Source organism: Oryza sativa, chromosome 6 (genome assembly GCF_034140825.1).
Source record: "Oryza sativa Japonica Group chromosome 6, ASM3414082v1".
Taxonomy (NCBI): Eukaryota; Viridiplantae; Streptophyta; class Magnoliopsida; order Poales; family Poaceae; genus Oryza; species Oryza sativa.
In genome coordinates this window covers 23,110,872-23,137,182 of record NC_089040.1, presented here as the reverse complement: position 1 = coordinate 23,137,182, position 26,311 = coordinate 23,110,872, and the positions used below count along the sequence as shown (strand labels likewise).

At 40.9% G+C, this 26,311-nt stretch overlaps 5 protein-coding genes across 7 annotated transcripts; 2 read left to right on the top strand and 3 right to left on the bottom strand.

Annotated features, from left to right (window-relative positions):
- The first annotated feature begins 2,828 nt into the window (after positions 1 to 2,828).
- On the top strand, positions 2,829 to 7,154 carry LOC4341362 (U-box domain-containing protein 34). Of its 2 annotated transcripts, none has more exons than XM_015787856.3 (9): positions 2,829 to 3,235; positions 3,330 to 3,454; positions 3,553 to 3,668; positions 4,322 to 4,443; positions 4,533 to 4,858; positions 4,954 to 5,064; positions 5,250 to 5,678; positions 5,797 to 6,546; positions 6,628 to 7,154. In XM_015787856.3, exons 1-9 carry the CDS (start codon positions 2,977 to 2,979, stop codon positions 6,808 to 6,810), a joined length of 2,421 nt encoding a protein of 806 aa, XP_015643342.1. In that variant the 5' UTR covers positions 2,829 to 2,976; the 3' UTR covers positions 6,811 to 7,154. The 2 variants fall into 2 exon arrangements, with proteins under 2 accessions (XP_015643342.1, XP_015643341.1); XM_015787855.3 differs by having other exon boundaries at positions 4,951 to 5,064.
- Positions 7,155 to 7,409: 255 nt separating this feature from the next.
- On the bottom strand, positions 7,410 to 11,561 carry LOC4341361 ((S)-coclaurine N-methyltransferase). 2 transcript variants are annotated; one of them, XM_015787859.2, is made up of 8 exons: positions 11,260 to 11,561; positions 10,991 to 11,099; positions 9,754 to 9,978; positions 9,334 to 9,433; positions 9,142 to 9,252; positions 8,708 to 8,791; positions 8,515 to 8,573; positions 7,410 to 7,995 (listed from the first exon to the last, which is right to left on the bottom strand). In XM_015787859.2, exons 1-8 carry the CDS (start codon positions 11,456 to 11,458, stop codon positions 7,803 to 7,805), a joined length of 1,080 nt encoding a protein of 359 aa, XP_015643345.1. In that variant the 5' UTR covers positions 11,459 to 11,561; the 3' UTR covers positions 7,410 to 7,802. The 2 variants fall into 2 exon arrangements, with proteins under 2 accessions (XP_015643345.1, XP_025882010.1); XM_026026225.2 differs by lacking the exon at positions 9,754 to 9,978.
- Positions 11,562 to 16,035: 4,474 nt separating this feature from the next.
- Positions 16,036 to 17,547, bottom strand: LOC107278198 (uncharacterized). The gene has a single exon (XM_015787860.3). The coding sequence runs from the start codon at positions 17,405 to 17,407 to the stop codon at positions 16,355 to 16,357; it is 1,053 nt and encodes a 350-aa protein (XP_015643346.1). The 5' UTR covers positions 17,408 to 17,547; the 3' UTR covers positions 16,036 to 16,354.
- A 1,299-nt stretch (positions 17,548 to 18,846) lies between these two features.
- LOC9268333 (uncharacterized) lies at positions 18,847 to 24,039 on the bottom strand. The gene is made up of 2 exons (XM_015787857.3): positions 22,501 to 24,039; positions 18,847 to 19,641 (listed from the first exon to the last, which is right to left on the bottom strand). The coding sequence occupies exon 1, from the start codon at positions 23,988 to 23,990 to the stop codon at positions 22,536 to 22,538; it is 1,455 nt and encodes a 484-aa protein (XP_015643343.3). The 5' UTR covers positions 23,991 to 24,039; the 3' UTR covers positions 18,847 to 19,641; positions 22,501 to 22,535.
- Positions 19,232 to 20,526, top strand: LOC107278688 (1-aminocyclopropane-1-carboxylate oxidase 1). Its single transcript, XM_015787861.3, has 3 exons — positions 19,232 to 19,333; positions 19,416 to 19,630; positions 19,768 to 20,526. The coding sequence occupies exons 1-3, from the start codon at positions 19,232 to 19,234 to the stop codon at positions 20,330 to 20,332; spliced, it is 882 nt and encodes a 293-aa protein (XP_015643347.1). The 3' UTR covers positions 20,333 to 20,526.
- Positions 24,040 to 26,311: the final 2,272 nt, after the last annotated feature.

Genomic DNA, 26,311 nt, shown 5'->3' with positions numbered 1-26,311 from the left:
AAACTTTGATGGAAGTTCATTTATCACCTAAACTTTAAAACCGGACATTTTAAAACCGGACATTTAGATCCTTAAACTTTACAATACCATTTATATAGCCCTCTAATATAGCTTTGCATAGTATTTTTTTTTTCTAATTTGTATTATACAGTAGATGAGTTTGATCACATCACATGACATAGGCATTGGATATATGTGTTAAAATCTTCACTTAAATATTTCTTTTTACCTCATGTTCACTCTCACTTAGAAAGAAGTAGGTAGGATTAGGATTCTTGTGATTGGTTGAGAAGAGGCAGTGAGGAAAATTGAATGGTGGAAGGTTATGATGCTGGAAAATTTGAATGCTGAAGAGAATGTTGGTGGAAAAATTGTTATATTTTAGGATAAATTTTTACGCTATAAGTTGTTATATTTTGGGATAAAATTTGAACATTATAAGTGCTTATATTTTTGGGGCGAAGGGAGTACCGTTGATTATATATAAAAACATTATATTAGTTATTCAAAGCCACCCATTTAAGCTTTCAAATACACAAACCACCAATCAAAACTATCTCAGGATAATATGTGCCGACGGGAGATACCACGGATTATAATCTGAGGGTATTGAGGTACGTTGGTACGAGAATCTACACGATAGGCTCCTCTGTAAGGTAATAGCCCTAATCCAGTTTATATGGTATTATAGAAGAAAACATTGTGGTACAAAAGAGAACAATTGAACTCCGAGATTACTGACGAGATCATTGGTGAATAGGCTTCAAGTCGTCCGGATTGCGTCTATGATGGCGGGTGTCTTGCACTAAGATTCGATGCCTTGTATCTTCCTGGGGGTATGCATTTGTACCTCATATCACCTTTGTCTCCCAATAGAACTCGGAGACGTCGGACCTCGTACAATATGACACACTCCTTATCCTCTCTAAGTAGTACTCTAATACTTTCCACCCTTAAAGAATATTTCCATACGGACTCATTGATTTCCTTATCTTAAATACGAGTCCTTTCCGTATACTTGAGGATATATCGTATCCGTATATTTCATGATTTCTAGGAGAGAGGGTATGTCTTATCGGTAACCCTGACAGTATGAACGGTATTTTTAAGTTTAGTGCGTTAGATGTCTGGTTTTAATGTTAAAGGTGCTTGATGTACTTCCATCAAAAGTTTAGTGGTTGTTTGGACTGTTTTCCTTATGTATATATCCACACACTAACACCTGTTTACAACATGGATCTCTCTTTTTTCTCTTAAAGGATGAAGATATCTTTTCTGTTAGTCAAGTGTAAGGCTATGCTTTCAATAAATATGAAGTTTTGCTCTGTATTAGCAACTTATATTTTAGGCATTTTTGAATGTTATAATTTTAATTATGAGATTTTCATATAAACTACTCTATCTGTTTTATAATGTAAGACTTTCTAGCATGGCTCACATTCATATAAATGTTAATGAATCTATATATACATATATGTCTAGATTCATTAATATCTATATAAATATGGGTAATGCTAGAAAGACTTATATTATGAAACAGAGGAAGTATTTCAATTCCTAAGAAGTTTTTTCTAATGTAAAGAATGTCTTACTATCCCCTTCACAGCACTTCCTATTTTTCTTAAAGGCGGGCCTGGCAGAAAAGAAAAATACGACCTCTACGAAACTCTCATATTGACGGGCCTAGCAGAAAAGAAAAATACAAGGCAACTATGATCAGATGTCGGATCATAATTAAAACCCCGAATGGTGTTTTACCATATGTACAAAAATATTTAAGATGTTTTATCACCCAATAAAAATTATTTTAGCAAAAAAAATGATTTAAGATGTCTCATACTCAGTAAAAAAATATTTTAGAAAAATGATTTAAAATGTTTCACTGCTCAATAAAAAATGTTTAATCACTTGGTGAACAGTGAAAACCTGATTGCAACATCAGGAACCTAATACGTGCAATATCCAAGGAAACGTTAAAGTGCAACAGAGTGAAAAAAAAAGAGAACAAAGAGTAAAACATCTTTTTTTTTAAAAAAAATATTACCATATGATATTTTGTTATAAAGATTTAAGAAATAACCACCTCAATTGTCACTCTTGTTTTCAAACCCCCAAAGGTTAATTTGTTGTAAATGACTGCTCACTCAAACTTGTCCACGTATGTGAATAGCCGAATCAGTCCATCTCTGTCAATGTGTACAAGCAGCATGGGGAACATAGCTCAATTGTAGTCAATTGTCGTTTTTGATCGCTGCCATCCCTACACCCTCATGCTGTTCGTGATCATCTTCCCGCTTCGAGCTACGCCGAGAATCTAACTAGAGTAACTAGAGTAGGATGCATCGAAAATCAAGTGTGACCTTTTGACATGCCTTATGAAAGTTCTTTTTGAATGTGAAAATTTCACCAGGTTTTCATACATAAACTATTTCAATTCTCATGAAATTTATAAAAAAAATCTTCATTCTAAAGGCCTTACTAGCCTCTTCCTAATACTATCATTTTTATTTCTTTACTACTTTAAACACACAGAGTCGTTCTTCTCCCATCTCCTCCTATCTGTTTATATCAGCCTAGCCAGAAAAATCTGGCGGGCCTGATGGATAATAAAAGCATCATATATCCACACGTGGTTAAACATTCCAGTTCCAGTGAGCAGCGAGCCAGCGACTTCGCCGCCACAGTCAAACAACAACAAGAGTGTGGGTCCCACACGTGTGGGCCCACCCCCACACAGCCGTTGAGCCGCCCCCGCCTCGCGCGCGAAAAAAAAAAAAAAGAGCGTTAGTTTATCACTCGACTCGTCCTCGTCCCACCCGAAGAAAGCTGCGCGAAGCCGTTGCCTCGCTTGCTTCCCTTCCCCCGCGGTTTATTTATTTCGTCGCGGTTGACTCGCTCCCCTTCCCCCCCTCCCCCCTCGCCACCCACCTCCGCCTCCGCCGCCGTCGAGTGGTTGGCGCCGCCGACGAAGAGCATATGGCCTCGTCTTCCTCCTCCTCCTCGTCGTCGCTCGCCTCCTCCTCGGGTGGAGGCGACGCTGCTTCTGCTTCTGCTTCTGCCTCTGCTGCTGCGGCGGCGGGCGCGATCGTCGTGGCGGTGGCGGTGCGCGGGGACGGGCGCGCCAGCCGCCGCGCGGCGAGGTGGGCGGCCGCCAACCTCGCCGCCCACGGCGCCGGGGCCGGGCGCGTCGCGCTCGTCCACGTCATCCCCCCCGTCTCCTTCGTCCCCTCCCCCTGTAAGCCCTCTCCTCCTCCTTCCTCCTCCTCCTCGTCGTCGCCGTCGTCGATTCGGTTCGAGCTGATGGGTTTTTCTCTGCGTGGCGCGCGCAGCGGGGGAGAGGGTGCCGGTGGAGAAGATGGACGCGGAGACGGTGGAGATGTACGCGGAGGACCGCCGCGCGCGTGCGCAGGAGGAGGTCTTCCTCCCCCTGCGCCGCCTCTTCGCCCGCACAACCGTAAGTCTCCTCCTCCTCCTCCTCGAAAATCTCCGCCGATTTTGCTCGATCCGCGCCTCAAAATTCGAGCTCCCCCTCCTCCTCCTCCTCCCCTGCAGGTGGAGACGGTGATTCTGGAGGAGCCGAGCGTCACGGCGGCGCTGGTCAGGTACGCGGCGGACTCCGGCGTCCGCAACCTCGTGGTTGGATCCACCTCCCTCAACTGGTTCAAAAGGTATACTAGATTAATTGTTTTTTTTTTGAAAAATATAATCCTCTTCACTTTATTTTGGGTGACAAATCTCCTTTCCCAACTACTAGTAAAGGTTAGAATTTCGCTTTTGAGAATTCAACTACCAATGATAGATTGATAGGGATAAGGGGGATTTTTGTTCTTACCTGTATAGCTTTATTCCCCCCAAAGTATAAAAATAACTGGAAAGTGCATACTAGATATGCTGTGTATATGGGACAAAAAGTTTTTCAGAAAAAAAAAAGGGAAGATTGAGCCCCTTTTTGGGATGGTGTCACTTGTTCTGAGTAAAGGTGATAGGTGTGTGCACGTACATATATCTTGATTAAACTTTCCTTTTTCTGTTGACATTCGTTTCTTTTTTTCTCGCATTTATGCCTTTTGAGTAATTAGGACCCAGGAAGCCACAGATATTGGTAAGAGCCAGCGCAACTAACATCAGTTTGTCTTCATGATGCTGATAAATAGATTAGTCACTTTAGCTGGTTAATGCGGGGGATTTTTATCTTCATTATTTGTCAACTTTAAACTCATAAGCAAAATTAATGAGCATCTCTGTAAATGTAAATCGATTTCTGGCCACTTTTGCCAAATCCACTGTTGTTGTTAAATGGTATTGCTGTTACCTTTTTCAGGATATTACGGCTCCGAGATGTGCCCTCTACTGTCCTGAAAGCTATGCCATGTTCGTGCAATGTATTTGTTGTGTCCAGGCACAGATTGACTATTAAGTTTGCAAATCAGGCTCGAACAAGCAGTATGTTTTGCCCATATTCTCTACTATTTCTTTTGGGAAATGCAATGGTGAGGCACTCATTTTGCCTTAAACCTTTCTATTTTTTGCAGAGTCAAGCGCTTGTGTAAGGACTCAGTCAATCAGTCATAAATCATTTTCCCGAATACAGAAGAACTGGCTGCTAGACAAACAATCTTTGCATGACCACCCTGAGGATGGAACACCAAAATCTTCTGGAGATACGAGTTATGCAGGCTCTCATACCTGCAGCTCTCGTAGCACTTCTACTAATGCTGGTAAAAGTTCAGGAAGTCATGGAAGAAGCCTTTTTGGAAGCTTAGGGCGAAAAACACCGGGCAGAGATGTGAACACGGATCCCGATGCTATTGGCCGATTGAAGGAAATCCCTTATGTTGCCTTGAGCTCAATTGATGAGGTCAGACCTGTTTCCAGCCTTGAAAATATTCTGACTAGTGTTGGCTTTCATAAGCTTTCCATAAGTTGTATTAATTGTGATTCAATTCTTAGCAGGATCTGCAGTCTCAACCAGTAGATGAAGTAGCAAAACTGAGAAAGGAATTGCAGGATACGTTAGTGATGTATGATAAAGCTTGTGAAGATCTCGTCCATGCCAAGAAAAAGGTTAGTGATGTGTGATAAAGCTTGTGATGATCTAACCAAGATAAGGTTAAGTTCTTTTGGCTGCTGTTTGGCTTGAGTTACTGTGACCAGTTTTTTACATTACTAGGTACATGAAGATATCTATATTCATATATTAAAAGTGAATGTTTTAATTAGTTTTTTTCCATGTTACTCTGATGTTTCAGATTAAGGTTCTTTCTAGTGAGTGTACTGAGGAAGCGAAGAAGGTGCAAGATGCACTACATAGGGAGGAATTGTTGAAGCAGAAGGTTGCAGATGAGAAGACCAGACATCTAGAAGCTGTTACAGAAGTTGAGATGGCAAAAACTTTGTTCGCTCAGGAGGCTTTTTCCAAGCATAAGGCTGAAATAGTAGCTGATATGGTGATTGCTGAGAAGACAAAGGTTATGGATGCTCTTCTGTCAACTGGCAAAAGTTGCAGGCGGTACTCAAAACGTGAAATACAGCTTGCCACCGATAACTTCTCCGATGCAAAGAAGATTGGTGAGGGGGGCTATGGGAATGTGTACAGGTGTACCCTTGATCATACTGAAGTAGCTGTCAAGGTTATTCAGCAAGATTCCAGTGACAAGATTGATGAGTTCTTGAGAGAGGTATCCTAACCTATCTTTTTCTAATCTTCATCATAACTGATGGATGACTTTCTTGGCTAGGCAATAAAGTTGTTACTGGCGCTTAGAATTACTTATTTGGTTATCTGATATTATGTAGGTCGAGATCCTCAGCCAACTTCACCATCCCAACTTAGTTCTTCTGCTTGGTTTCTGCCCTGAAATTGGATGCCTCGTGTATGAATACATGGAGAATGGAAGTCTAGAAGATCAACTTATTAACAACAAAGGTCAGCAATCACTACATTGGTTCCTGCGCATCCAAATCATCTTTGAGGTGGCTTGTGGGCTTGCTTTCTTGCATGCAACGAAACCAGAGCCCATTGTCCATCGTGACCTGAAGCCTGGAAACATATTGCTCGACAAGAACTACGTCAGCAAAATTGGTGATGTAGGTCTTGCCAAGCTCATATCAGATATTGTGCCGGAAGGGCTCACAGAGTACAGAGATACTGCAGTTGCCGGCACACTGTATTACATGGATCCGGAATACCAGTTAACTGGGACAATTCGTCCGAAATCTGATGTTTATGCTCTGGGGATCATCATTCTTCAACTACTGACTGGCAAGCGCCCACACGGGCTGATACTTAGTGCAGAAGAAGCGATAAAAAAAGACTCAATTTCCGATGTTCTTGACAGTTCTCAGATTGATTGGCCAATCGCTGAGGCAGAGATCTTGGCAAAATTGGCGGTGCGGTGTACAGCTTTAAAATGTAGAGACAGGCCTAGCCTTGAATCGGAGGTGCTGCCAGAGATCGAGAGCATTCTGAGCAGAATTACTGCTTCTCCCACATTAAGAAGTCCAAACGCAGCTGTGCCGAGCCACTTCATCTGCCCAATATTGCAGGTAAAATTTGCTAACTAGTTGAGTGCGCCAGTTCTGATTATCTCCCTAGACTAAATAGAAACAATGACAATTTTGGTGCAGGAGGTAATGGATGACCCTTATGTTGCTGCTGATGGGCACACCTACGAGCACAGGGCAATAAAAGCTTGGCTCAAGAAACACAAGACATCCCCTGTCACAAAACAAAGGCTCCAATATTTATCCATAATTCCCAACCATTCCTTGCGTGTGGCGATACAACAATGGAAATCGCAGTCATCTTGATGTAGTTATGGGATTTACTACTTTCTTTGTGGCTTATGCAGTTTGGGTTAGTTAGAATTTTTATGTTCCACTGAGATAGCTGTACATCATGGTAGCACAGGGACATGGTTTTGTTAGCTTAAGGGTTGGTCACGTTCAGAGAAGCCTAAAGCCTAACATGGCTTCTTGCTATTCAAAGACTTAAAACAGCTGCTGAATTCAATCCCCCCCCCCCCCCCTAATGCTAGTGTGGTTTGGTGGCAACCAAAATTCCTTTTCTTTTAGTTCTTTGTATGCTGTTAATTAATTGTTCAGCTCTGGTCTAAAAAATAATTGTTCAGTATCTTTGTTCCTCAGGAACACAATCAACAGTGGCAAAAATGAAGAAGTCCATGGGTCGCTGTTTCGCTGGAAATAGCACAGCAAAAGCATCTCACCACTAGATACCGTTGAATGCAAGAAAATTGAAATGTTCATAGAGGTATATAGAAAGCAAGATCCCTACAAATTGAATGCAAGAAAATGAAATGTTCGTAGGGGTACATGGAAAGCAAAGATTCTCTTGCTGTAACCCTGAAGTAGTCAGTGTCCAAGGTGTCGGCACGATCTGACAAAATCCGTAAATCACAACGATCTATATCCTTGTTCACTCAGGAAAACCATCAACATTGACAAAAAAAAATGAAGGAAAAGAACTACAGTTTATTGGAAACGAAACAACACAGCAAAGCATCTCACTACTTGCAATTTAACGCAATAAAAATGAAAATGTTCATAGAGGTCATGCAAAGCACGATTCCTGAATCATCAAGTGAGGTCTGAAAAGGGATTGAATGCTTCTGAATTACTCCCTTCGTCCCACAAAAAATCAACCTACTATTGGAGGTGATATTTCCTAATACAACGAATCTGAACAGAAGGTTGCCTAGATTCGTTATACTAGGGAATATCACCTCCAATACCAGGTTGGTTTTTTATGGGATGGAGGGAGTACTTGGCTCCAGGGGTGACTTCTACTTCTTCCGGAACAAGAAATGCGCAACCATCCACTCATCGCCATTGTTGTATCCAAAAAGCTCGGCGACTGAGATGAAGAACGTGCGCCAGTAAGCTATCCATTTGGTAGCTGATTCCTTCCCGTAAGTTTTCTCAAATATTGGCCTTATGGACGTGATGTTTTTGTCCATACGTTTCAGCCACTCCTCGCTGCAGGAAAAGCAACACCAAACATTTTCAGATACAATCCAAATAAGTCAATTAGCATGCAACATGCTTGATTTACTTATAAGATTAAGCTCGATTATTTTCATTGCCTGAAATTGTATATGAAAAGGTAACATTTTTCGTTATTTTTCTGTACTGGAAATGGTCGATGGTCTTTGGTTTATACCGGTAGCGAAATGCAGACTGAGAAATCCTCCAACAGTTACTTACTTCACAGTCCACTGAAAATCATAAGAGTATTTTTTTCGAGTCCTTTTGGGAGGTATTGAAAAGTACAGGTATAATCTAGTGCTAATAAAGATGCTAATTTTACCCTCAACACTTGATGATTAACATTAGACTTTGCCTCTGCTTCTCAATATCTTGACTCATCATTTTGCTCTAAATCAAAATGTAGATTCTAAAATGTATTCTTCATTACTCCCTAATTAATTAAGTAATTCATATTAGAATGCCTGGGGTACTACTATACTTGGATGCTTTGAGATTTCAGAAAGGTACCTAGTTCTGGCATAATGCGTGCCACTGACAAGCCAATGATTGGCAATAGATACATCGTCCTGCAAGAAGAAGAATAAAATTGACAAACATGGAGTTAAATTGATCAACAGTCAGCCAATAATTAATTTTGTAGCTAGCTGCATAAGGGCAGTAATGTAAAGCCTTAAATATTATGCTGTGTTAGAATCCTAACCTGAAAGTAAAGGAGGAGGTTTGCTGATGGCATTGTTCCTCCAGTGAAGAAATACCTTGTTATCCAATCATCTTCATTGTTGTCCTGTTGAATGTATGAGGTAATAATTCGTATGAAAACTACAGATAAATTTAAAGCATGATAATATGCAATCATACTATTTTTTCTGCAGATATGCATAAGATTTACTTCCTATAATGTTGGTGATGATTATAATTAATGAATAATGTTTCCCAAGGAACTCATATTACAATCACTAAGAAACAGGAACCAGGAGCTTCATTTCAGTTGAAGCCTATAAGCTGTTTTGAATTTAAATATGTCATACTTCAGACAACACAAATACAGATACATGTACACAGGAAAGATATTTATGATGAAGCCAAGACAAGATGACCGGTGACCGGTGAAAAAAGTTCTGGAATATTAGTGACCTCAAAGTGGTATGCAAATGTTTTGTGGCAGAAGTAGTGAACAAACAATAAGCTGTCCTCTTTCATCCATCTGGATAACTTCTTAAGAAGTGCCTTATAGTTTTTCATGTGCTGCATAAAAAGATAGGCCATCACAAAATCTCCTTTGCCTTGAATAGAAAAACTATAAGAAGACACCAAATTTATTTGTACCTCAAACATTTCTATGGAAATGATCCTGTCAAAAGATCGCTCCATCTCAAACTTGCTGATGTCTGCCACAATTATCTCGACATTTGATAGTTCATTTTCCCTAAATGGAAATATCACAATTATCACAACATACGAACGCACTCATGTGACCTTTCCTCATCATAGGCATATCCGGAGGGTGGTCCCAAGAACAAAAAAAAATACGTAGCCAAAGGGCCACGTATGTAAATAAATAAAAAATTGAAAGAGAAAAGAAACTCCATTATTAATATAAAATGATGCATATTTGATCAATTTTATACTCAATTGTATATTGTCTTGTTATATTTATGTTGTTTAAAAACATTATGTAAGTAGGACCACCATAGCTAAAATACTGGATACTCCGCTAGTCCTTATCATTGAAACCACTGCACTTACCTACACTGCTCTTCTATAAAAGCCTTCTGTGTTGTCGAGTTGCAAATCCCTGTTATACTACACTTGCTATATTTCTTCGCTATGTACAGAGAAAGGGATCCCCAACCACACCCGACATCAAGAATGGTTTGGCCATCCTGTAATTGTGCCCTCTCACAATATAGCTCCAGCATTGCAACCTCGGCATCTTCAAGGGTGCTCGATTCGTCAGGGAAGTAACATGAGCTGGTAAATTCAATGCACACATGCTATGAATCAATGAAGCCATAAGGTTCAAGTGGAATAAGCAAAATGCACAGGCTAGATCTTCTCCTAGTGCAAAATAGTGAAGGCTCCAGCAATTCTCAAAATAATAAAAAAAAAGAGTGAAGGTTTCAACCTTGGAACTAAACTTTATTCCTTTCTATAAACTGCCTGAATGCCTTATTATAACAAGGCAATCAAGTATTCCCTCCGTCATAAAAAGAATGCAATCATAGCATTAAAAAGACAATAATAGGAAGGAAAATAACTTAGATGCCCCTCATTTAATCAGGAGTGGGAGGATGGTAGGGGTAAGACAGGAAGAAATTTAAATGAGGAAAATAATACTCTAGAATTGCATTCATTTTGATACAATTCCTTTTGATAAAATTTGGATGTTAAACTCAGTTTCTAATCATGGAAAGTTGGAAGCAATTACAATAACACTTTACCTAAGAGTCGGCAACCCAAAAACTAATCAAAACAGTGGGAGGTGGATTTTCATCCCTCGAGGGGATATTCCCTCATTTTGAACATGTCACCCCAAAAAATCATCAAACAATTAGAAAAAAAATGATAAGATAGATTTGTTAAGTGTAGTAGTGTGTCAAGGGTACTAAAGTAATTTCTCATATCTTGTACGCAATATATTGCCCTTTGGGCTAGCTCAATGGATAAGATTCAATACCCATTTTCTCTCTTCCTCACTAAAGATAACAAGATCAATATATGATATATCACTTCATAAACATGCAAATTCAATTTCAACTGATACAAGTAGAAAAAAATAAGAAAATTTAGTGTGAGTAGAAAAAAAAATAACACTTCAGATTGAATTTGAATTTGCATATTTGTGGAATGGCATACATCATATTGATTTATTATATCATTTTTTTTAAAAAAATAATAACTATTTAAATGACCTGTCAAAATGATGCAATAGTTTCCCAAAGTAGTGAACTTTGTACTATTATGCATGAAGCACGGCACAAACCTGTACTTGAGATTCCTTCCAAGAACCAGCTTGAAAAATGTCGTGGGCAACTCGTAGTGCTGGTCTTTAGCTTTCTCCGTCTCGATTGCGATGGGCATCTCTTCTAGAGCTGCACCACAAATTAAACCATGTGAAAATCACAGTCAGTAATAATAAAGATGAAAAGAAGAGAGAAGCCAAACTTCACCCCCCCCCCCCCCCCCCAAATTAAGTTTCCACCTTTTAATTTACTCTACACTACACCAAGAATCTGTTCATCCAAAACTTACCGTGGGCGAAGAGGAGGAGGTGGTGGAGGTGGAGCGGCGCGGAGGAGGAGGAGGAGGGGAGGTAGCCGAGGCGGAGGCGCTGCGCGAGCAGCAGCCGCGTCAGGCGCCGGGTGACCGCGTCGGGGAGGGCGTTGCGCTCCAGCGCCGCCAGCGCCGCGCGCGTCGCCGCCAGGTACGCCGCCCGCGCCGCCATCGCCATTGTCGGCGGCCCAGCTGTGCCTTGCTGCGTCGCTTCTGTTTAGTTGGAACTTGGAAGGAAGGATAGCATTAGCCCCCCGGTGTGGCTCCTACGGACGAGGAACGAGACACGTCGGCTCCCGCGACGGAATATATCTTTCCCGTTTCGTAAACCCTGCCAAATTCTTTTCTTTTTCCGCAGGGCGTGTGTACGTGTCGAACGTCTGATGGCGTTTTTTCTCGGCTAATTGGAGCGTACTTTCCCGACAAGCCCACCGGAGATCCATGCAACCAGCGAGAGATGTTTTAATTTTTTTTTCCGTGGTTTTCTCAATCACACGCGCTTGATTTTTTTTTCATAATTTTTTTCTCCCGTGAATTTTTTTAATCACGTGCACACGTTCAACTTAAATTTTGAGTCAAAAAATTTTAAAATTTAGTTAAAAATTTTGAGTTTGAAAGTTTTTTTAAATTGAGTTGAAAGTTTCAAATCCGAGTTAGAAAATTTTTAAATCTGGGTTAAAAATTTCAAATATTGGCCTGAAAGTTTTTAAATCTGACTTGAAATAATTTTTAAACTTCTTGACTTAAAAGTATTAAAGATTTCAAATCTGAGTTGAAAGTTTTTAAAAAATCAAAGTACTCAAATCTAAGTTGAACGTTTTAAATCTTAATTTGAAAGTTTTCACATCTTCAAATCTGAGTTGATTTCTTTCTAAATCTAAGTTAAAAGTTTTATTTCTATTTTTTTTTCAAAAAATATTAACAATTATCATTAGTGCTAATTAATGTCATCAATGCTAATAACGCTATTAATGCTGAGCTGCAAATGTAGGGTGCGTAGAGGGAGGGGGCGCGACAGCGCCAATTAGGCAACCAGCGCACACATGCCCATTAGAAGCCCCCGTCTGATGGTGCCAAAAGATTAGATTATCTTTGGTGCCTTCTCCCGGCACACTGCTCTGACATATATTAGAAACCGCTTACTTATTTAATTAGTTATATCTTAAGTATTTATTAAAATTTAATGGGTTCTTCATTAAATTGTTCATCCGATTTATGGTTTAATTACATTGTTGCATTCATTATAATAAAATATTTAAAGAAAATCATGCTTGTTTAAAATTGTTTCATCATTGATAAAAAATTTCAACTTTGCTTATCAATTTTTAGAGAGATGCAACATTCAGAAAAATTATTGACTGCAACACCAACAACCACCGCATGAAACATTGGATACTAACTAGTGAAACATTTAAAAAGACATATAAAATATACAATATATTTAAAAATAATAATTAATTTTATTAAAACATTTTTATACAACATATGAAACATCAAATTATAATTATTGAAACATCATAAAATAACTATTGAAACATCCAAATAACATCACATACAACATTTATAAATAAAGTAGTAAGACACTAAAAACACTTATTGAAACATACATATAAAAATGTGTGCAATATTGAAAAATTATATTGTAGAAAATCATCAAAATATAATCAAACGGATCTTGATTTAATTGTAACGAGTACAAAAATATAATCGGATCATACATCAACCGGATAAGTAATTTAGAAGAAAAATGTTTGAAGATTAGAAAGAAGTCGGTACATGCCTATACATCAAAATTATTCTTGGACATTTGTGGCTTGATTGGACATTCGACTATAAGTATTCTCGGAATTAACATTGCTAAAATTTTACCTAGGTATTATTTGGTTACCAATGTTGCACTTAGTATCGAACCAAGCTTAGAATTTGTTCAATACTAAACTATTTAGCACTACACTAAATAACTTGGCTATATATGAAATCATCTTAGCTCAACTGTTTAGGTTTCTAGTGGTGGAATATGTCACCTAGTTTAAGTTATATACTTGACACATATGCTCATATTAACGATCAATTATTCTTTCAGTAGGCTATGTGCTACTTGACAGTGAGAGGTTTGTTGTAACTTCGTTAATATCAAAGATATGTTGACCAGTCTTCTGGAGATGCTTGTACTTACTGTCAATTATACTTCTAGTAGTAGACGATGTACCTTGTGATAGTGAGGCACCTGTTGTTACTTTATTGATCTCAAGATATGCTGGTCTAGTCTCTCATATATGTTTTTATTTATGGTTAATTATTTTTTTCAATGGTAGATAACTTACCCTCGACAATGATGCATATGTTGTTACTTCATCAATCTCAAGATATGATACTCAAGTCTCTCGGAGGTGCTTATATGAGTATGGTGTGTGTATATATGTTCATAGGGATGAGTGTGTGTACGTATATATGAGCGGATGCTTTTGTATTGTGCCAGCTCTGTAACTATAAGCCAAATAGATGGTAAGTTTTTGGCTTGTTGAGTTTGGGCATAAAACAAACAAACCTAAGAATTGAAGAATGTTACAATAGAACGTTCATGCTAGTGTTGTTTTAGTCAGTGGCGGAGCCAGCGGTGAAAACCTGTGCGGTCATATCTGTAAAATTCTTTAAGTTTTATATGGTTGCAATGTAAATATCAATAGTTTTTGGACTATTTTGCAAAAACCTGTGAGGTCAGCTGACCCCACAGGTTACACTTAGTTCCGCCACTGGTTTTAGTTCCACCTCTTTCCATAAAATCACAATGGCTATTGGTGCGTGCACTCAAATCTCTAAATCTTAAATCATTAATAAATAAAAATAATATTTAAAATGTGGAAGTTATATTAAGTAGATTTTTATATACAAAACATTTTATGTAGTTATATTTTTAATCATTTTAATAAATATAATTTAAAAGTAATGATAAAACATTTGTATTAGAGGTGTACCTTTTGTTTTATTCGTGTTCTAGTGGTTTCATTTGGTATGGAGGTAGAGATTGTTACGAGAATAAACAATTTCTTGGCTTCTTATAGCAAGATGAACCGGATCCAGCGGAAGAAAGCAGACATTGTTATGAGAATAAAGGATTTCTTGGCTTCTTTTAATAAGAGGAACCGAATCCTGAAAAAAAAAAGTAGAGATCATTATGAGAATTAAAGAATTTCTTGGCTTCTTTGAGCTAGAGAAACCCGGTCATAAATACTTAGAGTTTAGTTATTTAAAAAACCTGTCACAAAGCTTCCTAGATCAAGAGGAACTAGATCTGGCAAGGCGAACATGGCGAATTGCCAACCAAAAGGTGATGACATGATGGAGAAAAAATTCTTCACACGGAGATTCAGGTGGCATTTGGATCCAGCGACTAAACTTTAGTCCCTATCATATTAGATGAATTTGAAGTATTAAACATAGACTACTTATAAAACTAATTGCATAAATGAGAGCTAATTCGCGTGATAAATTTTTTAAGCCTAATTAATCCATAATTAGTGCATATTTACTTAGCATCACAAAGGCTAATCATAAATTAATTAGGCTCAATAGATTCGTCTCGCGAATTAGTCCAGAGTTATAGAATAGGTTTTATTAATAGTCTACATTCAATATTTATAATTAGTGTCCAAACATCCGATGTAATAGGGACTAAAAAGTTTTAGTCCCATCTAAACAGGGTCTCAATCGTTCAAATCCAAAGTCTTTACACGAAAACGTACCCAAAATAAAGTACAAACAATTTTCGGAGAGTGAAAACATACAATATGTGCGAGAAAGTTAATTCGCCACGCTCATGGAAACCAACTCGCACATGATTTTTAGGCACACCAGGCCCATGCGGTGCTAAAAAATATGCAGTGTAAACCACATACATGAAACTATTGTTGTATCTAAAAATAAACATATAATAGTTGTATATTTTTTAATTCAACAGTAGTTTTCAGGTTTCCACTATATATGTGATTTGCACTAGATATTTTCTCCAATTGCACGTAGAGACATACGCATGCCCACATGTGTACGTAGTTGTTTTGGCTAAAAAAATTACCCCGTTTATTTCTCCGTCCAAATCAACTCAGAAAAACAAAATAAAGAGTACACTTTTTACTGGGATTTAAAATTTTCAACACAAAATTAAAAAAAAATTATCCAAATTTGAGTTGAAAATTTTTAGCTCAAAATTCAAAAACGTTTAACTCAAATTCTGAAATCTTTCCTCTACAAATTTAAAACTTTCAACTATTGTTGTAATTTTTTTTAACTAAATTATTTATGTATTTTTTTAGAACAAAATAGCGCTAAGCACTCTCATTAACGTTAATTCTACTTAAAAAAATGATATGCTGCTTGTTGCATGTTTTTAGGTGGCGGAATGATACATACGGGTCATTTTTCGGCTGATATTCGAACATAATTGCGTTGAAGAGTGGCATGAGTACTTTGGAGATTGACACGGATAATAGGACAATTAATCATATCTCCTACTCTCTCCTTCACAAAATATAAGCATTTTTAAAATATTATCAATTCAAACATTTTTAATTTTAACTATTAATAGAAAAAATAAAAAAGATCAATTATATAAAATTGATGTTACTAGATTTATCATTAAACAAACTATCATAATATACAACTCTTTTTAGGAATACAGAAGAAAAACATACGTTTATAAAACATGCACGCAGAGCCCTATAAACACGCACACATCCTACCTCTATAAACACCTTCAGAAGATTGGACCGGCATATATTGAGTTTACGATTATAGTTATACCCCACATCTTTTGGCAATCAATCTAAAGGTTAAAGTCACAACAACTGTTTTTTTAAGCTCAAAATCATCCCAAACTCTATTCCAAAATGATACTTAATTTTTTTTCCTCTATGGAACAATGGTTTGGCACTCTTTGGAATGCGCAGTCACGAAAACAGAATCAAACATTGGTCGACATGGGCAATACGACAATGGCCAGGAAACAAAATCCTCCTGCCCAACCGCGAGCTGCGCGCGCGGCGTCGTGCGCGCGTCGCGCGCCCCGAGAACGGCGAAGCTACGCGCTCTGCGCCGCCTCGAGGAAGGCGTTGAACTCCGCCCTCGCCCTCGCCAGCCGCGGCGTCACGCACGGCGAGGTCGGGCACGACGCCGCCGCAGCAGCCGCCGCCGTCGAGAACCTCACGTGCCGCTGCGACGACGACGCCGACGGCCTCGCCGGCTCCTGCCGCGACGACGCCGACTTCTTGAGGATCCCCCTCGGCTCGCCGTGGTCGAACACGAACGCCATCTTCACCGGCGCCTCCGTGTCGTCGGCGCAGCTGCTCTTCGCCACCTCCTGCGCCAAGTGCTCCGCCGGCGCCATCGGTGGCGGCGGGCTCCACGACCCGCACTCGAACCTCTCCAGCGACGCCAGCCGCGACACGCTGCTGCTCCGCCGCGGCCTCGCGCCGACCGACTGCTGCCTCTGCATGCTCGACACCACCGCCGCCGCCGCCGCCGCGGAGGACTTCTTCTTGGAGAAGCCCGGGATGAACATGCACAGCGCGCCGCAGTTGAAGCCCTCGTCCTCACCGGCGGCGATCGCCTTGGGCGCCTCGGCGTCGCCCTCGTCGTCGTGCGGCACCATGGACCTCCCCTCGGCGCGGGACGCGCTCCGCGCCAGCGCCGGGGCGGCGGCGCCCGGCGCGGCGACGTAGTGGGCGAGCGCGACGGAGTGCTGCCGCGCGAGGGCGCGCATCGCCGCCGTGGGGCTGGGCGTCGCCGCTGCGGGTTTGTCGGTCTCGGCGGCGCCGTGGACCGGGGAGGAGGTCGCCGAGCACGGGAGGCTGGCGGCGACGAAGGTGGGCCGCCGGAGCGGCGGCAGCATCGGCGACGACGACCGCACCACCACCTCCGTGAGCACGGACGGCGCCGACAGCGGCGAGTCCTCGTCGGCCACCATGCCCAGGTGGCGCAGCGACACGGGGTCCACTGGTATCTGCCTCTCCTTGTCCATGGCGGCGCCCATCGTCGGCGTCTCGCCGCCGTCACCGCTCTTCACCGGCGCCGCCGCTTCGCCGGCGGCGAGGTCGAGATCATCGTCGCGCGGATGCATCTGCATGGTGGGCATGATCGTGTTCTACGTGGTGCATGAATTGATCGACGGGGGTGGCGGTGGCGCGCGCTTAAAAGAAAAGGGGTTTTGACTTTGGGTGGAGTAGTGGAGAGCATGAAGAGATTGAAGAGGCGTCAGGTAATGGACTTAGTGCCGGATTGGTGGTGCCTTAGTGGCTCAGATCAACATATTTCTCATTTCTTTTCATTTGTGTCAGCAACTTAGCATTTTCTAAATGTCAAAAAAAATAGACTTCTCCAGGGAATTGCATTACCTATTTCTATATTCTACTAGCAGTTTGTAACCACTGAAACATAAAATTCTATTAATTCATCATCGTACTAAGTCCAAAACAACTTTAAAAAAAACTTTCATGCTGAATTTTCTCTGAAAAATACTCCCTCAATTCTATAATAATCTTATTTTTGGATCCTCCCATTTATCCCAAAATAAGGTTTTTTAAGTAACAATTACATCGGAATTTGTGAAATTCGTGAATGCATTGAGATTTGATGATGTAGGAGTATTTTACTCCCCCCGTCCTAAAATATAAATATTTTTAGACTTGGCACAATCTTCGAGATGCTATTTTGACTAACAATATCTATTAAAATAAGATGTTTTAAATAAAAAGAGTTGCATATTATGATAGTTTGTTTAATGATAAATCTAGTTACGTCAATTTTACATGATTGATCTTTTTTATTTTTTTTGCTATTAATAGTCAAAGTTAAAAATGTTTGATTTGACACTACGCTAAAAATGCTTATATTTTGGGACGGAGAGAGTAGTTTTTTTGGTTTTGTATTGGTATATGTGTGATAAATAAAACATATACTTATTTTGGGACAGTTGGAAGTACGTCGTCAAATTTGTAAATTGTAGCGAAATGATTCACATCCCACGGGCCAAATTCTCTTGGGCCCTCGGTATTCAACAGTCCATCAAAGAGAGGCAACCATCCAAGGCCCGCCCCGAGACGAGGCCTGATAGGTAGAGGACAAAACAGAAGCTACAACTTCGTGAGACCAATGCCAAAGCAACAATGCATTTCTTTTAGATGAATGCAGCTATTAATTGATCAGCAAGGAACTATCTACTTAATAACAATTGTGTAAAGATGAATCAATCTACCAGAATATTTTCCAACAAGTGTGGCATAAAAATTAAAAAACTGCGAACATGATCTAGCAAATCCCTGAGAAAATCTAGGCTTGTTTAAAGTTTAAACACAAGGAATGCAATGGATTTTGCCTGAGATTTGACTCTGCATACAGGGTTCATGCATTGAATTGTAAAGTCAACTATCATATTATGATTATTGTGGCCTGAGAGATCTCATACCTGAGATTTTACTCCTTCCAGTATGTGCCGCGCGGTAACACCATCACCACGATTCAAGGCGGCTGAACTGCAAAGGCTGAACCACTGAAGGCAACTAGATATCTCAATGATTAGATTATTACCATCATCATTCATTTTTATATAGAAGTAAAACAGGATTGACAACTCATGTATAGTTCACAAGTCAACCATAATGATGATGAGTTTTGAAGGATACTAGGCAAGTTATCTGAGCTAAACCACATGGGAATAGTGAAATGTACTTGGACAGGACTTACATATGCCTCCTATCAAAGCAAAGCCTCCTTCCTATTCAAACCGCATCATGTTTCAAAATCAAGGATAAGAAATTCCTAATAATCCCATCACCTATCCAGGCCATTATAAATACCTATCTTACTGCAGCTGTAGCACATCAACTTTGAGAAGAGTAACACATTTTTGGTTGAAGAGTAACACATTTGGTTGAAGCACTATATTCCAGTGTTCCAGGAAATGGAAATCCCAGTGATAAAGATGGATGAGCTGCATGGAGAGAAGAGGTCAGAGACACTTCAGCTACTCCATGATGCCTGTGCTCAATGGGGTTTCTTTTGGGTAAGCAAGAGATATAATATTGTCGCCTTCATAGAAGAATTCCTTTCTACCACAACTAATATGAATTCCTTTTGTATGTTAGCTTGAGAACCATGGGATCAACGAGGATCTCATGTACAAAATCAAGGGATTGGTGAACAAACACTATGAGCAAAGCATGGAGAAGAACTTCTACAATTCTGAGACGGCAAAGAACCTAGGTCCTGATAATGTTGTCTCAAATGTTGACTGGGAGTGCAGTTTTATGTATCGTCACCAGCCAGAATCGAACATTCATGATATTCCTGAGCTGGTCCGGTGAGTTTCATCTGTAAATTGCAACCAAACATATTAGTTATATTGACATGAATCACAGTAGTTGTCTCCAGTAAATGTCAAAACTTACAAATCAGAATTTTTCAAGGCATTCTAATAAAATGCAATGAATCATGCAGTACCACTCTTCCTGAATATGCTGAAGAAGTAATCAAGTTGGCAGAGCGGCTAGCAGAAGTTATGAGTGAGAACCTTGGGCTTGACAAGGATTACTTGAAGAAAGCGTTTTCTAATCCTTCCGTAGGCATAAAGGCGGCCAAGTACCCTAGGTGCAGTCATCCCGAATTTGTGATGGGGCTCCGCGGACACACTGACGCTGGGGGAATCATACTTCTACTCCAAGATGACTTGGTCCCTGGTTTGGAGTTCTTGAAAGATGGTAGATGGATGCCAATACCACCAACACAAGGCAATCAAATTTTCGTAAACCTTGGAGATCAGGTTGAAGTGATAAGCAATGGAATATATAAGAGCATTTGCCATCAGGTAGTACCCAATAAGAACGGGAGCCGCCTATCTATCGCAACATTCTACAACCCAGGTCCTGATGCTATAGTCTTCCCAGCTCAAAAGCTTACGTATCCTAGTCAATACCGTTTCAAAGACTACCTCGAATTTTACTCCACTACGAAGTTCACTGACAAAGTATCAAGGTTCCAAACTACAAAGATGATATTTAAGTGACCGACATGTCAAAGGCTACATACAATCTGTATGGTGTACCTTCCTAGAGGAAAAGTCAAGTGGTCCTTATAAAAAGTATTAGCTGTACTGCCAAGTCTTTATTTTCATTAGAGAATAAAGTGCTTGCTTTAACTTTATCTATTGTAACTTATACATTAATATCAAATGTATGGATTTCAAATTTCCGTGTCTGAAGAAAATAGCATAAGATCTGTGGCAAAAAACAGTTGGCGGTGATAAAAATTATGTGGTTATACTATGTTAATATGCTACGACCACTGAAGACTTAATACGCTAGATTTACTTCATTGCCTTACTGTGATGATATTGTTTTATGACTTATCATATGCCACATGTTAAATATGTGAAATATGACAGTTACCAGCAAGGACTATGAAGCATGTTTATACAAGAAATCATGCCATTGTCAGCTGATTCATTCAAGAACGAAGAAGTGACAAAGAAGGTGTGCCTATGGCAGAGAATTATGGCATAACAGAGATTGGTCTCCTGGTCCCACTTGTCATACACTCATTTCTTTGCAAAGATATACCACAACCCCTGGTGAACAAATTGTCCACCAGAAAATGTGTGATATGCCATACTTATCAAACAAAGAGCTGCTTTACGAAAAATCCTCCACTGGTAGAAAGACCATGCAAATATGATAATTTGATCGTCTTGTTAAAGAAATAGATTTCCAAAGATAGGCTCCTTCTATAGATAGATGGAAGTGTATTAAAAATAAAAAAGATAAGAATAGCTATACCCTCACAATCGTAACCACCCGTGTAATCCATACCGCATTTTGATGGCTATATAAACAAAGATATGCTGCCTCGAGAGGTGAGAACGCTTCCACCAAAATTTACACGGTACCAAAGCGACCTCCTAATAGATATATCTATTTTCCATGAGCGCATCATCTTCATCTACTCCAGCTAGTGCCTTGCCGTTTGGTGTACCAGTGACAGAGAAGCTAGGGAAGAGCAATTATTTGCTATGGAAGGCACAAGTCCTTCCTACCATGAGGGGAGCCCAAATGTTCGGCTACCTCGACGGCACCATCGTCACCCCATTGAAGGAGATCGGGGTAAAAGAGGGTGAAATGATCACCCAGGCGCCAAATCCGGCGTACACCTAGTGGATGGCCTCAGATCAACAAGGCCTAGGCTATCTCATGTCGTCCCTCACGTGTGACATTGTGAGACAGGTGGTGTATGTAACAATGATGACAAAGGTATGGAAGGCGCTCGAGGATGTTTTCCTTGAAACCCATGCACATGCGGTCAACATCTAGATTGCACTATCTACTACAAAGAAAATTAACATGTCAATCAATGAATATATCACTAAGATGAAGGCTTTAGGAGAGGAGATTGCAGCTACTGGAAAGCCGACAACATGATGTCTTCTTCATAAAGAGGCTTTCCAGTAGCGGCAATCTCATCTCCTAGAGCTCTCATCTTAGTGATATATTCATTGATTGACATGTTACTTCTTTGTAGTAAATAGTGCAATCTAGGTGTTGACCGCCTGTGCACGAGTTTTCAAGGAAAACATATCGTTCAACGCCTTCCATACCCGCGTCATCGTTGTTACATACACCACCTGTGTCACGATGTCGCGTGACGGACAGCATCAGATAGCCCATGACTTGTTGATCCGAGGCTATCTATACGTACACCAGATTTGGCGCCTAGGTGATCATGTCACCCTCTTTTACGCCGATCTCCTACAACGGGACGACAATGGTGCCGTCGAGGTAGCCGAACATTTGGGCTCCCCGCTCCCCTCAAGGCAAGAAGGACTTGTGCCTTCCCTAGCAAATAATTGCTCTTTCCTAGCTTCTCTGTCACCGGTACACCAAAAGTTGAGGCACCGGCTGGAGCAAACGGAGAGGATGTGCTCATGGCTAATAGATGTATCTATGAGGAGAATACTGTGATACTTTAAATTTCATGACAGAACCATTGCTTTTGAGTGATATATAACAGATTTGTATTCCACATGTGAACGCAAATAAAATTTCCTACAGTACTTCAATTGCCATATTATATACGAACTTCCATGGTTTCTTGAAATAAAAACATATCCATTTCAAAACTCAAATAAAACAGTTCATTCATGAAATCACATATTTCAGATAATCTGAAATGTACACTCACCAGATGTTCACCTTTGAAGTTTCTAAGGAAGCATTTCAATTTGCCGTTCGCAGTTTTGCTAATATAGCTTTAGTCAGGAAAGTGTCAGTTTTCTCAGCAGCTCTCTCTAGCAAAACGCTGTGAATCTTAGATACGCGCCAACATTTCGAGATGAAGCAGAGCAGAAAATTACCAAATTTCAGTGATCTTGGGAGCTTTGATGCCATCTCATCAATCACAGACACTAGATTTTCGGTGCTGCTTGATGTCAAGCAAATGTCTTGATTCAGTATGCTGTACAACAGTGCAAAGAGGGATTCTGTCCAAACCAAATTACTACTGATGTTGCTCCGGTGCTCAGGCATACAAACTGGCCTCCACTCTCTCTCATCCCCTGAAAGCAATCTATGGCAGAAGGCAGTGACATGCAACGGATGCATGCAATCCTTGACAATTCGTGTGAGCACATCGCACTGAGGAACATTTAGCCCTTCCTTTCTAAGAACCAGCGGTAAAAGGATAGCCTCCAGTGCAGCAGCTGGGTGGCGCTTGCAGAGATCCAATGCAGCAGAAAGAAGAACTGATGAAACTGGTCTTTGAATTTCGAGTAACTTCGGCAAGAAAAGAGAACACAGCATAAGCGCTGGGCCTTTTCTATGCATTCCATCTCCGTCGAGCACTAAACTGGAAAGCAGAACCCTCACAGTATCATCATCAGCTTTCCATGGTTGAACTATGCTAAGAACAGCCTCAGCATTCCCAGACTCGACACAAAGCTGCTGCAAATCTTTCGCCACACGCTGGGCTACCAAAATTGATTCTGCCATCAAAATCTCCTTCTGTAGAGCCAGCGCCCTCTGCACGGACAGAGTCCCAAGAGCAGCCGGTTGTGATGGAGATGGAACACACTTAGCCTCCTGCATCTCCGAATCCTCGTCTTTCTCCAACACCAAGGAATCCAAACCAACTCTATCGAAACCATACCGACCGCTACAAACACCAACCTTGACGCTGTGCCGATCAAGAGGTAGCCATGGAAGTGCAGGACGTGTCCTCGCCGCCGCTTCTTTAAGCCACTGCGGCGGCTCGTGGAACCCATCAAGAAATTCCCCAGGTGCATCAATGCCACCTCCCTGCGGCAATCCGTCGAGCAGGTGGCGGGCGCCGCGACGGGCCCAGAGGCCGTACCTGCCAGACGGCTCGGAGAGGACGCGCGTAGCGAGCGAGCGCACGAGCGCCGGGTCGAGGAGGCCGGCGGAGGAGGCGAGGAAGGAGAGCGCCTGCGACTGGGCGAGCGGCGGCAGGGTCTGGAAGAGGATGGCGGGGGGATCGGAGGCCGGGAGCGTGGGCGCCGGGGAGAGGAGGAGGCAGAGGAGGGCCGCGGCAGGAGGAGGCGCGGTGGGGCAGTGCACGTCGTCGTCGCCGGAGGAGGAGGAGGAGGAGGAGAAGGCGGCGGCGTTGGGGGCCGGAGAGGCGAGGAGGTAGCGGAACAGCGGCAGCCATTGCTCCATCGTCGAGGTGGTTGCGCGGGAGCGTGGCGGTTTCCCGCGTTTTTGTTTCGAGGCAAAAGTGAGAAAAAAGAAAGAATAAAATGGGAAATTTTCTGGAGTGCGGCCGTGTTTGGCGTGGGCTAAATACTGGCCCATCCTGGATAACCATGTTTGGATGGGCCCATAAATGTATATGGGCCTGGTTTTCGGTCTGTTCAAACGAATCTGAACGAATTTGCTAGGCATCTGGCGACAGATTTCTCGGTCAAAATTTGTCAGATTTTCATCCGTTGGATTACGTATAGATCTGTACTGAGGCTGTGATGTAGGGTCAGATCGGGTGTTCGGTACCCGTCCCCTGAGGTAGGAGTTTTATTTTACTCTAAGCCTGACATGATGTAGTATCTTTTTCACTAGGTTTATCGGCTCAATGCAACAAAAAATAGCAACAATGCCCCCACAATGTGTAATTATAGTGTGCAAATACTAAACTTACATGTGTAATTACTAAACTTACAGTCCTATATAACTAAAATTACATTTGTAAATTCTGTTGATGTGACATGTAAGTGTACTTACATAGTTATACCGTAATTACACTATAGTTATAGTGTTACTACATGTAATTACACTATAATTACAGTGCAACTATACGTAATTACACTATAGTTACAGTGTAACTATAGTGTAGTTACACTGTAACTATAGTAAAATTACACTGTAACTTTTAGTAGATGGGTTGGTGATAATTTTTTTGCAATGTAAAGATCTAAAAAATAAAATACATGCAATATATATAATTAATATATGCTGATACATGTATAGACTCTTCTAATCTAGTAATCAAATGAGCCTAATCCAACTATCTAAAATCTGTGTGATTTGGACCCAAAAATCTGTCGCGTGATGGATAGCTAGTCCCAATCTGAATGGGCTGTAATTTGTACCCGGCCCATCTCATCATATCTTAATCTTAGTAGGCCCCACAGAACAGAAACATCACTGTCCGGCTCAAGTACGCTATGAACAGTAATACCGTTTGTTTAGGACAGAGAAGCATGATAGTGATTGGGATGTAAGGTAGGGTTAATCTAATTCTTATAATAAGGTTGGGTTAATCTAAACCGTTAATTTGATTGGACTTGCACTGTCAGTTCAGTCTGGACAGCAACATTAGTGGCACGGGCACAGTGGCAGCATGCAACGATGCAATGCTGAATGCATTCCTTGAGGATAAATAAAACGAGAGGAAACAACAAATGGCGACGAAACGACATTACTCTGACAGGCGAGCTGGAACGAACATGCTCTTGCTGTTGCTTCTACAGTAGTACTACTATTTCCACGAGCGTCTCCAAATCGAATGGAGCGTCCTAAACGAATCATCATCATCCATCAGAAGAATCCATGGAAGCAATCACACGAAGAGCACAGCAATCACCAACCAGAAAACACCCCCTTTTTCCCTGTTTGCACCAACCGCCAGAATTAATTATTGCCTGGGCTAGCTGCAAAGATCGATCGATTGGTCAGCTCCATCGAACCTCCTCTAATTGCGGGGGCTATGCGTGCAATATCATATAGAAAATGCATTCATTCATTCATGCATGCATGCAAATGCAAGCAGTGGAGATTGTTGACATGGTTGTTGGGTGAAGAAGAATTGAGGGAAGAAAGGAACTGGTCACCAACTGATCATGATATATCTTTGCTGGATCGTCACATAAATCTGTTGGTTGTTATTGCTTCAATATTCCGTCATTTTCTTGATGGTTGCACTTAAGCTAGGGGAGGAGCTGCTGATCGGTGACACTGGCAGTGAGCAGTGGCAGTTTCTGCATCGATCTTGGCCGTACGTCCAGCTGTTTTGCTCTTGTACTGACTTGCCAACTAACAGAAACAACTCAACAGAAGTTCTCTCTCTCTTTTTCTCACACCCCTCTGTTATGAAAGTTGATTGAGCTCTCATAATTTCACATGTAGGACTTAGTTTTCCATCACCATCAAAATCTGTTTAGTTCGCGAAAAGAAAACATTTGGATATCACATTTGATGTTTGACCAGATGTCGAAAGGGGTTTTCGGACATGAATAAAAAAAACTAATTTCATAATTCACATGGAAACCGCGAGATGACTAATTAGGCTCAAAAGATTTGTCTCGCGATTTTTCACCTAACTTTGTAATTAGTTTTTTTTTTAATTTATATTTAATGCTCCATACATATGTTCACGGATTTAATGTGATGTTTTTGGAGAAAAATTTTTGGGACCTAAACCAGCCCTCAGTAGTCAGTAGTACTACAGTCTACAGATGGTGAAGAACCAGATAGACTGCATTCGA

Bases quoted from the DNA above. Each gene is read 5' to 3' on its own strand.
- LOC4341362 (XM_015787855.3), top strand. From the start codon at position 2,977: ATGGCCTCGTCTTCCTCCTCCTCCTCGTCGTCGCTCGCCTCCTCCTCG. The intron at 3,669-4,321 runs GTATACTAGATT...TACCTTTTTCAG, and splicing joins TCCCTCAACTGGTTCAAAAG to GATATTACGGCTCCGAGATG. The intron at 5,679-5,796 runs GTATCCTAACCT...GATATTATGTAG, and splicing joins TTGATGAGTTCTTGAGAGAG to GTCGAGATCCTCAGCCAACT.
- LOC4341361 (XM_015787859.2), bottom strand. From the start codon at position 11,458: ATGGCGATGGCGGCGCGGGCGGCGTACCTGGCGGCGACGCGCGCGGCG. The intron at 9,434-9,753 runs GTAAGTGCAGTG...ATTTCCATTTAG, and splicing joins TTTATAGAAGAGCAGTGTAG to GGAAAATGAACTATCAAATG. The intron at 7,996-8,514 runs GTACCTTTCTGA...CTTTTCCTGCAG, and splicing joins ACGCATTATGCCAGAACTAG to CGAGGAGTGGCTGAAACGTA.
- LOC107278198 (XM_015787860.3), bottom strand. From the start codon at position 17,407: ATGCCCACCATGCAGATGCATCCGCGCGACGATGATCTCGACCTCGCC.
- LOC107278688 (XM_015787861.3), top strand. From the start codon at position 19,232: ATGGAAATCCCAGTGATAAAGATGGATGAGCTGCATGGAGAGAAGAGG. The intron at 19,334-19,415 runs GTAAGCAAGAGA...TTTGTATGTTAG, and splicing joins CTCAATGGGGTTTCTTTTGG to CTTGAGAACCATGGGATCAA. The intron at 19,631-19,767 runs GTGAGTTTCATC...TGAATCATGCAG, and splicing joins GATATTCCTGAGCTGGTCCG to TACCACTCTTCCTGAATATG.
- LOC9268333 (XM_015787857.3), bottom strand. From the start codon at position 23,990: ATGGAGCAATGGCTGCCGCTGTTCCGCTACCTCCTCGCCTCTCCGGCC.